General features: G+C 39.1%; 1 protein-coding gene across 1 annotated transcript in view; it reads left to right on the forward strand.

Annotated features, from left to right (window-relative positions):
• The window catches only part of FBN2 (fibrillin 2), a 341,314-nt gene that overhangs the window by 186,545 nt on the left and 142,666 nt on the right, over positions 1 to 12,103 (forward strand). Inside the window, exons 32-34 of the mRNA XM_068246690.1 lie at positions 1,640 to 1,762; positions 6,268 to 6,390; positions 10,579 to 10,704. Coding sequence (XP_068102791.1) covers positions 1,640 to 1,762; positions 6,268 to 6,390; positions 10,579 to 10,704 — 372 coding nt within the window. The remainder of the gene's footprint in view (positions 1 to 1,639; positions 1,763 to 6,267; positions 6,391 to 10,578; positions 10,705 to 12,103) is intronic.

The raw sequence follows: 12,103 nt of genomic DNA on the forward strand, positions 1-12,103 counted from the left end.
AAGAAATGGGACACATGATGGACGAATATTGTCCAAAGCAAGCATGGCCTGTCCAATGTGTTTGAACTGGAAACAGAGTTTGGATAGATTAGAGGAATGCTTAACGTTTCCGGAGTTTTAACTTGGAAAGGCTAGAAGGAATTGAGTTCTGCTAAAGTGCTTAAATGGTAGTAGGCACATTCAGAAACAGATGTTGGAAATCAAGAGACAAGAACTTGTCCATACAAAGGCTGGTGCCATTCCAGGATGAAGGGGTTCAAGATGTTTGTGTTACACAAAGCCATATCTCCAAGAGTCACTATTATGTCCGCTTCGATTTGGACAACAGGTTTTATTGGCATAGACATACTGTTTTTTTTCAGTCGAAAAGAGAACGGGCCTCTTCGTCCAAAGATATTTTCCAGGAAGTTGAAAAATTACTGACTGCAGAAGGAACGTATTTCTGGAAGAGCCTACTATCTACCCTTAGGAAAGCAAATACCTGTCTGAATCATTGTAAGCAATGTTCCGAGAGATTTATTGGCTTGTGATATTCCACTTATGTATAGCCACTCAAATGCTGTTCAAAATAAAATAAAATAAAAATTGCAAAAGTACATACAAGATGAGGTGTGCAAAGCTCACAACCCCACTGGGAATTTTTTATTGTTGAGCGTCACAAGATTTAATTTATGAAAAATATATCCATCAGGACTAGTGAAAACTATTTCTCAAACACAGCCCAATACAATACATTCAATAAACCTCCTTTAAAATATCAAATTGCTTTCCCACTCTCTTAACTGGATCTGCAATATTTTTTACCCATTACCCCAGAAGTGTCATCAGGTTGTATAGGCAGTAGACTAGTAATTAAATTAAATCCATCCAAAGAGCACATTTGGAAAAAACATCAAACATGTACGGAAAATTATTCCCCAGATTACTCACAGCTTATGTATGGTCTTAAAGATATTTTCCAAGCTTTTACTGCACAATGGCTGCAGCCTCTACATGGACTGTATAGGAAAAATGAAATTGTTCTTCAACATAAAACGCAGTGTAATGTGTAATGTGTAATGTGTAAAACAACAGTAAACACTTTGTAAAGTTAGTTTTCATGAAACATGACCTGCACTCATTGCTCTAAAATGATCATCAGACTTCAAAATATATGGTCAATGTTGCATCGTTTTTTTAAAATAAAGCGTGTCATTAAAATATTGACTGCATCGTGACTCATGAAGACTTGATGGATCACTGTCAATATCTGCTACTTAGTACTACAGTTTGGATGCATTTTAACGTTCACTGCATATTATGTACAAATGAAAACTAGGATTACCTTCGCAACACAGAGCATTGTGGAATTGTTGCCTTTATTTTTGACTTACACACAGAACCACGGTGAAGATCCACCTGAAATTCTAACTCTTCATTAGATTATTAGACCTTGCCTTGTCCCTATTAGACATTGTAAATGAGAACTTATCTAAGCAAATATGAAGGACACTCTCTTGGATGTGGCATCCCAAATGAAGGTGAAATCATAGCCATAGTTATCTCAAAATTGGTTAAGTTATCTCTATGTTGTGGTGTCAAAAATGTAAAATAGTTCATATACATTTTTCTCACTATTTTATTTTGTGTTTTTTTTTAGATGTTGATGAGTGTGAAATTGATGCTCACAACTGTGACCTGCATGCCACATGTCTCAACGTGCCAGGAAGCTTTAGGTGTTTCTGTAAGGAAGGCTGGTTTGGCAATGGAATCACTTGTAACGGTAGGATTAACTGGTGTATACAGTAATAATGTTGTTTGATGCACTAGACTAGAAGATGAATGCACTTGGTTTTTCTTATGTTCTTTCCACTTTTGAACTCTCTCTGAGCATAAAGGAACATTTTTTGCATTGCAGATTATTATATGTAGGGAAAATAGGGCTGTAGCTTTGTTACGTGTTTAAAGTATTTATATGGTACATATAATAAAGGTACTCTGGATGAAACCTACATAGTCTTTATTCTACAATATTCTGCTTAAAAAAAAAAAAATCTTAATCAGACTATACACACATTGATATACCCATTCAATTCTCAGCAGATTACACCACTTTCAAAGTGCTGGGAGTCAATGGCACACAAACATCAGATTGATTGAAATTTTAAAGGTAGCCATACACTGGTCGATTTGCCATCAGATTCGACCAACAGATAGATCCCTCTCTGATCGAATCTGATCAGAGAGGGATCGTATGGCTGCCTTTACTGCAAACAGATTGTGAATCGATTTCAGCATGAAACCGTTTACAATCGGTGGTGGTGGTGGTGCTGCCGCTGCTCTCCCCCCCCCCCCCCCCGCATACATTACCTGCTCTGCCGGCGCGACTCCCCAGGTCTCCACTGTCTTCTCCGCTCTGGTTTGGTCTCCGGGTCCGGCATGCTTCACTTCTTCCTGTCTGGAGGAAGTTTAAACAGTAGAGCGCCCTGCCGGGACAGGACGAAGTGAAGCATGCCGGAGACCAGACCAGACCAGAGCGGAGAAGACAGCGGAGACCTGGGGAGTCGCGCCGGAGGAGCAGGTAATGTATTGCAGCTGTATTGCGTCAGTCGTCGGGCACTCGAACGCCGCTAGTGACACGCTCTTTACCCGCGGGCGATCGACGGTAATTTCCCGCACGGAGCGATCGACAGGATCGATCTATTTCGTCCCGAAATTTAGCGTGTAGCGTGAACAATGTGACAGCAGATTCAATCCCAGTGGTCGAATCTGCTGTCGATCGGCGGGGAATCGGCCTAGTGTATGACCAGCTTAACTGATTTTGGCTGATCACAACTTAGATCATGGTAAATTGAGGGGGGAGCATGAGCAGTGGTTGATTGGCAGCTCATAGTGCTTCACTGCACTGAACAACACAATTTTAAAGGATATACATGGTGGGGAAAAATATTTAGTTTTACTAAGCAGAAATGCTAGCGTTGCGGAAAACGCTGCTTTTGTGCCGCTAATGGAAGTCTATGGGCCGCAGGGAAAAATGCATATAAAAAACGCATATGCGCTTTGTACACGTGCGTTTTCAAAACCGCTGATTTTGTTGCACAATAAGCAAAAACTCATCAAAAACGGACATAATGAAAGTCAATGGAAACGCAATGGTATGCATTTTTCTATGCGTTTTACATGCATTTTTCTATGCGTTTTTGTAAAAAAAAATAGTTTTGTGATGTATTTCCGCTTCCTGTTGGTTTCCTAGTTATTTGCAAAAACGCAATTAAAAAACGTATACAAAACGCATATGTGTTTTGTATATGTAAAAAGCAAATGCATTAAGATGCACGCAAAACGCTTGAAAAACGCATCTGCAGTAAAAAGAAAACTCTAACGCAAAGGAACCAAAAATGCAGTAAAAACGCACAAAAAAAGCACACAAAAAAGTATGCACATGACATAAAACATGACCTTTCATGTGTGCACCTACCCTTACAGTAGTTACTAGAAATCTGATGGAACTGACAGGTTTCTGACTAGTCCATCTCTTCATGGGGAATTCTCAGCATATCACATATTCTTTTCAAAAGCATTCCCTGGAAAGGATCTACACAAATCTACACAAAGATGCAGCCAGCCTGCCTACCTGTTTGTACACCATTCAAGCACTGAGAAACTGCCGTTCACTAAGTGGTTTTGAAAATAGAGAAAATCCTGAGAATCCCCCTTTAATTTTTTTTGTGATAGTAAGTGCCTAAGTGTGACTGTAGGATTACACACAATGGGCCTGATGCTATTCCAGGTGATAAGTAGCTTGCAGATGCGAGCTACTTATCACCTTGCCATCGCACGAGGATTACCGGCAAATCCTATTGCCAGTTTCACTTGTGCGATGGCCGATCGTTAGGGAGCATTACTCAGGCGAAAGCCTAAGCGATGCTTCCATGTTACGGGCGATGGGGAGCGAGGTTTACCCTGTGGTGCTGTCCATCAGCACCACGGCCTCGCTCCCCACACATGCGCACACCCCGCCAAACATCCGCCGCCATCTTCCGCCGCTGCATCTGGGGGTCTCTTTTAATAAGCGATGCTTCCCGGCAGACATGAGCGTTAGCTTAGACCTGCAAAAAGCAGGTCTAAACATGCTATCGCATGACATCGCCGCTGCATCTGGGGGTCTCCTTTAATAAGGAGACCCCCAGAGCTCCCCGCCGGCCGCCGCTCGTCTCCGCAACCCCCCACAAAGCTAAATGCTCAAATTCCTTACCGCCGCTTTACACCCGTCGGCCGCCGCATCTCGCCGCAAGTCCCCGCTGTGTAATTACAGTGTACAAGTTACTGTAATTACACTCACTAATAACAGAGTCCCGGCAAAGCATCTTTGATTCAGCCGCTGGAGCTCCCCATTGGTTCACAGGCTGGATCAATGAAAATGGTCCAGCCTGTGAACCAATGGGGAGTCCCGGCGGCTGAATCAAAGATGCTTTGCCGGGACTCTGTTATTAGTGAGTGTAATTACAGTAACTCGTACACTGTAATTACACAGACTTGCGACGAGATGCGGCGGCCGACGGGTGTAAAGCGACAGTAAGGAATTTAAGCATTTAGCTTTGTGGGGGGTTGCGGAGACGAGCGGCGGCCGGCGGGGAGCTCTGGGGGTCTCCTTATTAAAGGAGACCCCCAGATGCAGTGGCGATGTCGTGCGTTAGCATGTTTAGACCTGCTTTTTGCAGGTCTAAGCTAACGCTCATGTCTGCCGGGAAGCATCGCTTCCTGGAGGCATGCAAAGTGTAATAGGATAGGGTGTAAGGAACTTGCTGGGCGATAATATCGCCCAAGCGAGTTCTTTTAGCACCCTGCCTAGGGCTAAATGCAATTGGATCAGGCGACTTTATAGTCGCCTGATTATCGGACTCACCAGCGATTAACACTGACGAGTCTGACAATTGCATCAGGCCCAATGCATCTACTAACCATTCACCAACCATCATTATGACCTAATATGTCCCAGGTGATAGCAATAGTGATCACCAGGAAATAGCAGGCAACACTGCTATAAAAATATGTATTTTAAGGTTATTTCTTTACACAGGACTACAGCATATAACAATTTTAATAATTTGGTTTAAAGACTTCCAAAGTTATGGAAGTTATTATGCTGCTATAAAATTTTGTAGCTTTTGTCATTGTCCCAAAAAACATTTTATCTATAACAGCAGTACCTAAAGGGAACTTTAACTGAGAGGGATGTGGATGTTTCCTTTTAAACAATACCAGTTGCCTGGCAGTCCTGCTGATCACTTTGGCTGCAGTAGTGCCTGAATCAAACAAGCATGCAGCTAATCCAGTCTGACTTCAGTCAGAGCACCTGATCTGCATGCTTGTTCAGGGGCTGTGGCTAAAAGTATTAGAAACACAGGATCAGCAGGAGAGTCAGGCAACTGGTATTATTTTAAAAGGAAAAATCCATATCCTTTTCAGTTTAGGTTCCCTTTAACCATTTTGTTGTTTGTTTGTTTTTTATTAGCAATCACTTTCCCTTGATTGATTTTTCTCTCTTGATTTTTCTTTAGGTAAAAAAGAAATTATAATTTTAGATGTATGTATATTATTGTTAATTATTTTTTCAGTTAAAATCTTTTCCTATTGTGAAGGCATTTCTTACAGTCCATATGTATGATTTAGAAACATATGAACAGGTTAAATAAAATCTTCCATCAGGATATAGGCTAGTCTAAAATGTGACAGATCTGTCAGAACTTTACTGCCTACCGTCACAGGAACACAAGAGAAACGTAACTTATACTGCATTATAATCTGGATGAAATGTGCTTCTTATAAGCATGTGTAAACATGATTTTAAATTTTATAATTTTTCACAATATTGATCCTTTAATAAAGTCATGTTGCGACCAGAAAATGGTAAGACCATAAGCAGCCCTAATAAAAGTGTTAACAACACGTAATGTATACATATAAAATAACTTTCACTCCATATTTGGTGTTAATGAGCTATATTGTGATTATCGTTATTTTCCCTGTAAAGGTGGTACTTAGGATGTGTCTATCTGAGCAAAGTACCAGTAAAAAAAGCAGCCCAAGGTATTGCTTATATCATTTGTATGATGAAAAAAAAGATAAAGGGTTTCATTTTTTTTTTAATTTTTATTATTTTATTTTAATGAAGCTGTTATTTTCAGAAAGCCAGCAGTCTGCAGGGTGCTTAGTTTAAACTGACTTGTTGTGACATATTATGCAGCCTGTAACTAATGACCCAATGGTAACTATTTGTAATTGCAGACCTGGACGAATGCTTAAATGGAACTCACAGTTGTAGCATTTCTGCCAACTGCCTGAATACGCCCGGATCCTACAGATGTACCTGCATTGAGGGATATACTGGTGATGGATTTACATGCTCAGGTAAAGTCCAGCTTAAAAACTAATTAAGGACATTTCCTTATATGCTTAGGAATTTCTCCATAAAGAATCATTCTCGCATTGCAAGATTTAGTAAAGCGAAAGAACAACTAAAAATGTGGTAAATAACTTCTTTTAGTGTGCCATTTTACATTTAAAACGACCAGGGTAGATTTGTTTTGCAAAAAGTCCCTTTTTATCCCTGGATTAGGTTATGTAATCAGATTGATTGATCTCTGTTTACTTTATGCATTTGGCCCCAGAGATCGAAACAGTTAATTTGGGTGCCGGAAGCACCCGGGTAAAATGGGAGCTGCCATAAGTGCCTATTACAGGTAATTTAGAAACCAGATGTATTTTGCATAGTGGGCAGCTCTGTCACCTGCTGTTTTATCATGCACCACCAGCGACCAAATTACCTGTGCTAGCCGCTTATTGCAGCTATTAACATAGGCACCTATGGCAGTGCCCATATTATCAGAAGATTGGGTTAGGCATCGCTGGGGGAGTCTTTAGGGTTAGGAATCAAGAGGGAGGGCTTGTATGAGAGTAAGGTTAGGTTAGAGCAGGCATGGGCAAACTTGGCCCTCCAGCTGTTGAGGAACTACAAATCCAACAATGCATTGCAGGAGTCTGACAGCCACAGTCATGACTCATAAAGGCAAATGCATTGTGGGATTTGTAGTTCCTTAACAGCTGGAGGGCCAAGTTTGCCCATGCCTGGGTTAGAGCATAGTAACATATTGGTAAAGATTACCAATATTTTACTATTGGAAGTAAGTAGTGGAATATGGGTAATTTTACCGACATTCCACTAGTGGGGTTCTCCAGCAACCAAATTACAACAGTGCCCTTTTTACATAAACAAGCACTGAAAACTTTGACAAAAAAAATAAAAAATAAAAATATTAGAGAACCGATAGTAGAATATCAAGGAGAACCTCAATTAAATATTGCAAAACTAAACATTTGTCTCAAAATACAGTTAAAAATTCATAGTTAAAACATGACATTAGCCAGTGGCTAATTTAATCCAGTGCAGCTGCTATCAATTGTAGCGCATATGTAGCAATTTGTCACAACCTAGATACGTTCTCTTGTGCGTCACAGGTTACATCATACTCCATCCAATTTTTTTGTCCTGGGATCCTGATGGAAATATATTCTGCCAAGAGTGACAGCACTCTTATTTGTCTAGGTGCATTATAGCTCATACCTACAGTTTATTAAAATGCATAGTGGGAAATGATACAATTAAATAAATAATATGGATTTAACTATAAGTAATTGTATGTATCTTTGGTACTTTATGGTTGTTGAAGCTGTGAGTTTTTACAGTACATGGTTTATTAGCATAACATGATTTAGGCACAGCAGTAATCCTTGCACAAATCATGTTTAGATTTGAACTAAGTCTAACCCCACCGAAAACCACTACCTAGCCTTTGTTATCCTTAGCCCCTTTATCTCTCCTAAACATCCACCTACCTTCCTCTACCATTTTGCACCATGATGCCTAATGTACCTTACTTTCTAAACTAACATTAAATCTAGCCAAACCTTACCTTGACCAGTTAACCTAGCCAACCTTTATCCTGGTTCTAACAGTCCCCAGAGTTTTTACAATAACCTCCTCTAAATCTAACCACCTCTAAATGTTCTGCCCTCTGAATATATACTTGCCAATAACCTTGAAATTATAGTGTCAGGTACTCAAAATATTGCAAAACCCAAATTATCTGTTGATATTTTACTACTTTTAGGGTTCGTTCCCACCTAGGGCGGTTTGCGGGTTTTTTTTAGCGCTGGCGTTTTTAAAAAAAAAATGCCCTAAAATTGCTTGTGCAACGTATCCTTAAGGAATAGTTCATTTTAGCGCGTTTCGTCTGCTTTCTGCTCAGCAAAGCGCTGCCTGTACCATTTTAAGGGCTATTTTGTTACAATGGAAGCTATAGGAAAAACGCAAAATGCTCACAAAATCGCTTTATGCGATGATTGCGTTTGCGCTTTTAAGAATAAATAAATTGTATTTCTTTTTTTCCGGATCAAAATCAAAAACAAAATCGCAAAACCCTGTCCTCAGCGATTGCGATTTTAGATGTGAGCAAAGCCTACGTTTTTGTTGTGGTACCAGGGAGTACTGAAAAAATCTAAGCCAAACCATGAAGCAGTTGAGGTAGAGCAATGAAATGTTAAAACACATTTTTCCCAAAGACAATGATCCCTTGATTTTCTTAACCCCTCTGAAAAGAAGTTGGCTTTTTTCAGAAAACCAGGCTTCAGTTGCTTAAGTGACATCATTATCCAGCCAGTTTTTCAAAGCAGGAAATAAAAAAATAGTCTGAAGGTCAGATGAATAAGATGGCTGGTGGATACATTACAAACTCTGGTGGATACATTACACATTTCTGCTGTGTTGCCTGAGCACTGTGAGTTGGGGTGTTTCCCTCCAGAGCACCTTGGGACAATTTGCCACATCTTTTTTTCCTGCCCAGCCTAGTTTAATTTTTTTTACCAAGGAACAGTTAAATTCAGTATGTATTTCCATGTTCAAGGCAGTATGTTAGTAGGATTCCATCTCTATTGCCAAAAATGAATGTATGTATTTTCCAGCTTACTTCTGTGCACTAAATGTTTCGAGACATGATGAACCACTGTGGCACAAGTACCTTTACTGTCATTTTGTTAAGGTATCATAGCAGTATTACCACAGTTCCTCCATTATTAACAATCAAGAGAGGAAATCTTCACCATCATTTGCAAAACATTCTAAAATGTCCCTTGATGAAATAACGTTTTCTACTTTTTGATCAATATTATACATTTGGGTACCCATTTTGTAGAAAGCATTGACGTTCCCAAAGTGTCATGGATTATGCTTCCCACACATCTCAGCTATGCACATTGCAGATATTGGTTGGTCAACAAGGAATGGGGATTTCATAAACAATGTCTGGTGTAGGCAAACTTCTGGGTGTTCCTAATCTGCTGGCCTATTCAGTGGATAAATTACCCCTTTTAAAAGGAACTGCCCACTACTTAACATTAGCAGATGAAGGGCCTTTAGGTACTTAGCTACCAACCATAGTTTTTTTTTAAATTCCCTTTGACTCCTTCTGTTGAACAAACATAAATTTGAAAAATAGTACGAAGTTCCATTGCACTGAAATCAGGATTTATTTTTTTTAGATTTGAAAAGAAATGAAGATGTAGTTTTAGGTGGAATTGTAGGTGGAACTACCTTATTGTACACATATATTCATTTTTTTCATACAATTTTGGCAACACGGTCAGTCTTAGAACTTTTCAGCACTCCCTCATAGAATGTCATATAATCATTTTTTAGATCTTTTTGAATTTGATTCATAACAACAGTTTAATATTCTATATATGTTGATACTACACTACTTGTCCACAAATCACACACTGTAATATTTTCTTGGACCACATTTAGCTTTGATGTATGCATTCGATGTGGCATCATTTTGATGAACTTCTGCAATGTCACAAAATTTGCTTCCAGAGTTGCATTAATTTGATTGCCAAGATCTTGTGGAGATGGTGGGAGAGTTGGACCGCTGTGCCAATTCTTCTGCAGCACATCTGAAAGATTTACAATGGGGTTAAGGTCTGAACTCTGTGCTGTGGTAGCCAATCCATGTGTGAAAATGATGTCTCATGCTCCCTGAACCCCTCTTTCATAATTTGAGTCCGTTGAATCCTTGTATTGTCATCTTGGAATATGCCAGCGCCATTAGGAAAGATATTGCAGTAATTATCCAATCAGAGACTCTTACCTATTTGCTTCGTCAAGTCCAGGTGGCGACCTGTTTTTTGGACAGGAAGTGTAAAATGCAATACACAAATAAAGGAAACCAGATCCAGATGCAATGAAAATTTTTATGGCACATAGTAAGGAAATGTTAATGTGTTTCTGTTGTGCAAATCTGTGACTTGATTGCACTCACAACAATAGTTATCGCCTAATGGTCTGATTTACTGTACTGCACTTGCTGTATGCTAAACCCAGCTCACAGGGATGGGGACTGTGAGAATTGTGTGTTGTGTTTCCAATCTCAACGCAAACCTACTAATTATAACCGTTTGATGAAAAGTAGCTGAAATGGGCATCAGTGTTAAGTGTACAGTATTAAATGCAGAGGATTCACACTTTTTGTTTATGTGATTCAGATATCGATGAGTGTGCGGATAACATTAATTTGTGTGAAAATGGCCAGTGCTTAAATGTCCCAAGCTCATATCGATGTGAGTGTGAAATGGGATTCACTCCATCTCCAGACAGCAAGACATGCCAGGGTGAGTGATTTTTTTGTTTTGGTTCCAATAAATGAAAATTATTTGAATGTCGTGGAATGCTGTCATCCTGAAAGAAAATCCTATTGAAACCCAAAGCACTATCATTCATCAGTGCTCTATTTTATTTTATTTTTTTACGGCATCAATGTTGTTTCCTCCTTGCTGTGGAGCTGTTTTTCATCATTATTATTATTTTTCAGTTGTTTTTCACAATAGCATAATTTATGTTGAAAACATATTCTGCAACCTAAAGTGCTGGTTTCCAACAAGCTAGGATTTGAATTGTAAGTTATTACCGAGGTGACATGTGACATGATGAGATAGACATGTGTATGTACGGTGCCTAGCACACAAATAACTATGCTGTGTTCCTTTTTTTTCTTTTTCTGCCTGAAAGAGTAAAACATCAGGTATGTAAGTGGCAGTTCCTGTCTGAGTCAGGATTGGGTCAGACTACTGTGTGACCCTCACTGATAAGAAATTACAACTATAAAACACTTTCCTAGCAGAAAGTGGCTACTAAGAGCAGGAAAGAGATACAATGGGTCAATAGTTCATAGATGTTAACTCTGGCATACTTCAATGAATGTGTCATTAAGCAAAAACAATAAAACACTAAAAACTTAAAAGTTAAAAAAGTAGTTTTAAATATAAAACAGAACTGCAGAATATCTTAAAAATACATTTTTAGGGGAAGGAGGATAGAATTGTTTATTTCACTAGTTTATTTTCACCTCGGGTGTCCTTTAAATCAATTTATAAGCAGGATTCTCAGTGCACGCTTGCAAATATTTGAGGAAGATGTATATCACTATTGGGGAGCTTGTGGGTGTTCACAGCCTACTTCAGTCTATGAAAAACAACACTTGGATAATAGTGATGAGCTAATATAACCATTTTTGTTTGGCCATCATTTTCACAAAAATTTCACATTTTCATACAGAAGAGAATCTTCACAAAAATGTATGGGCAGGAGAAAACACATATTTTCAAGAAATTTCTCATTTACACAAAAAATGTGTTATCTTTTAGTGAAAATATCAGGGCAGATAAAAATGGCATTGCTGAAAATGTGAGCTCATCCTTTTGGGGTAACTACAAAAATGTAAAGTACAGTACAGCACTGGAGCTAAGCAGCAGTGTTTCACTACAGGGAAGTAGTTACCTCGCTTCCAGTAGATAAAAATAAACAAAAAAAATCATTAGCACTTGGGGTTAGAGAAATCAGGGAAGGCTGAGGTTGGTATATCTGTGCAATTACATGTTTATCTCCTTTAGTGTTCCCCAAGACGTGTTCTAACAGAGAAAGTAGGTTAAGAAGGGTGCAGGGGTCACCACATAGTATATTATACTGTCTGCAACCTGGTTTAGCAGTAAATGTGGTTTAGCAGTAGTCCCA

The sequence above is a fragment of the Hyperolius riggenbachi genome, chromosome 1 (genome assembly GCF_040937935.1).
Source record: "Hyperolius riggenbachi isolate aHypRig1 chromosome 1, aHypRig1.pri, whole genome shotgun sequence".
Taxonomy (NCBI): domain Eukaryota; kingdom Metazoa; phylum Chordata; class Amphibia; order Anura; family Hyperoliidae; genus Hyperolius; species Hyperolius riggenbachi.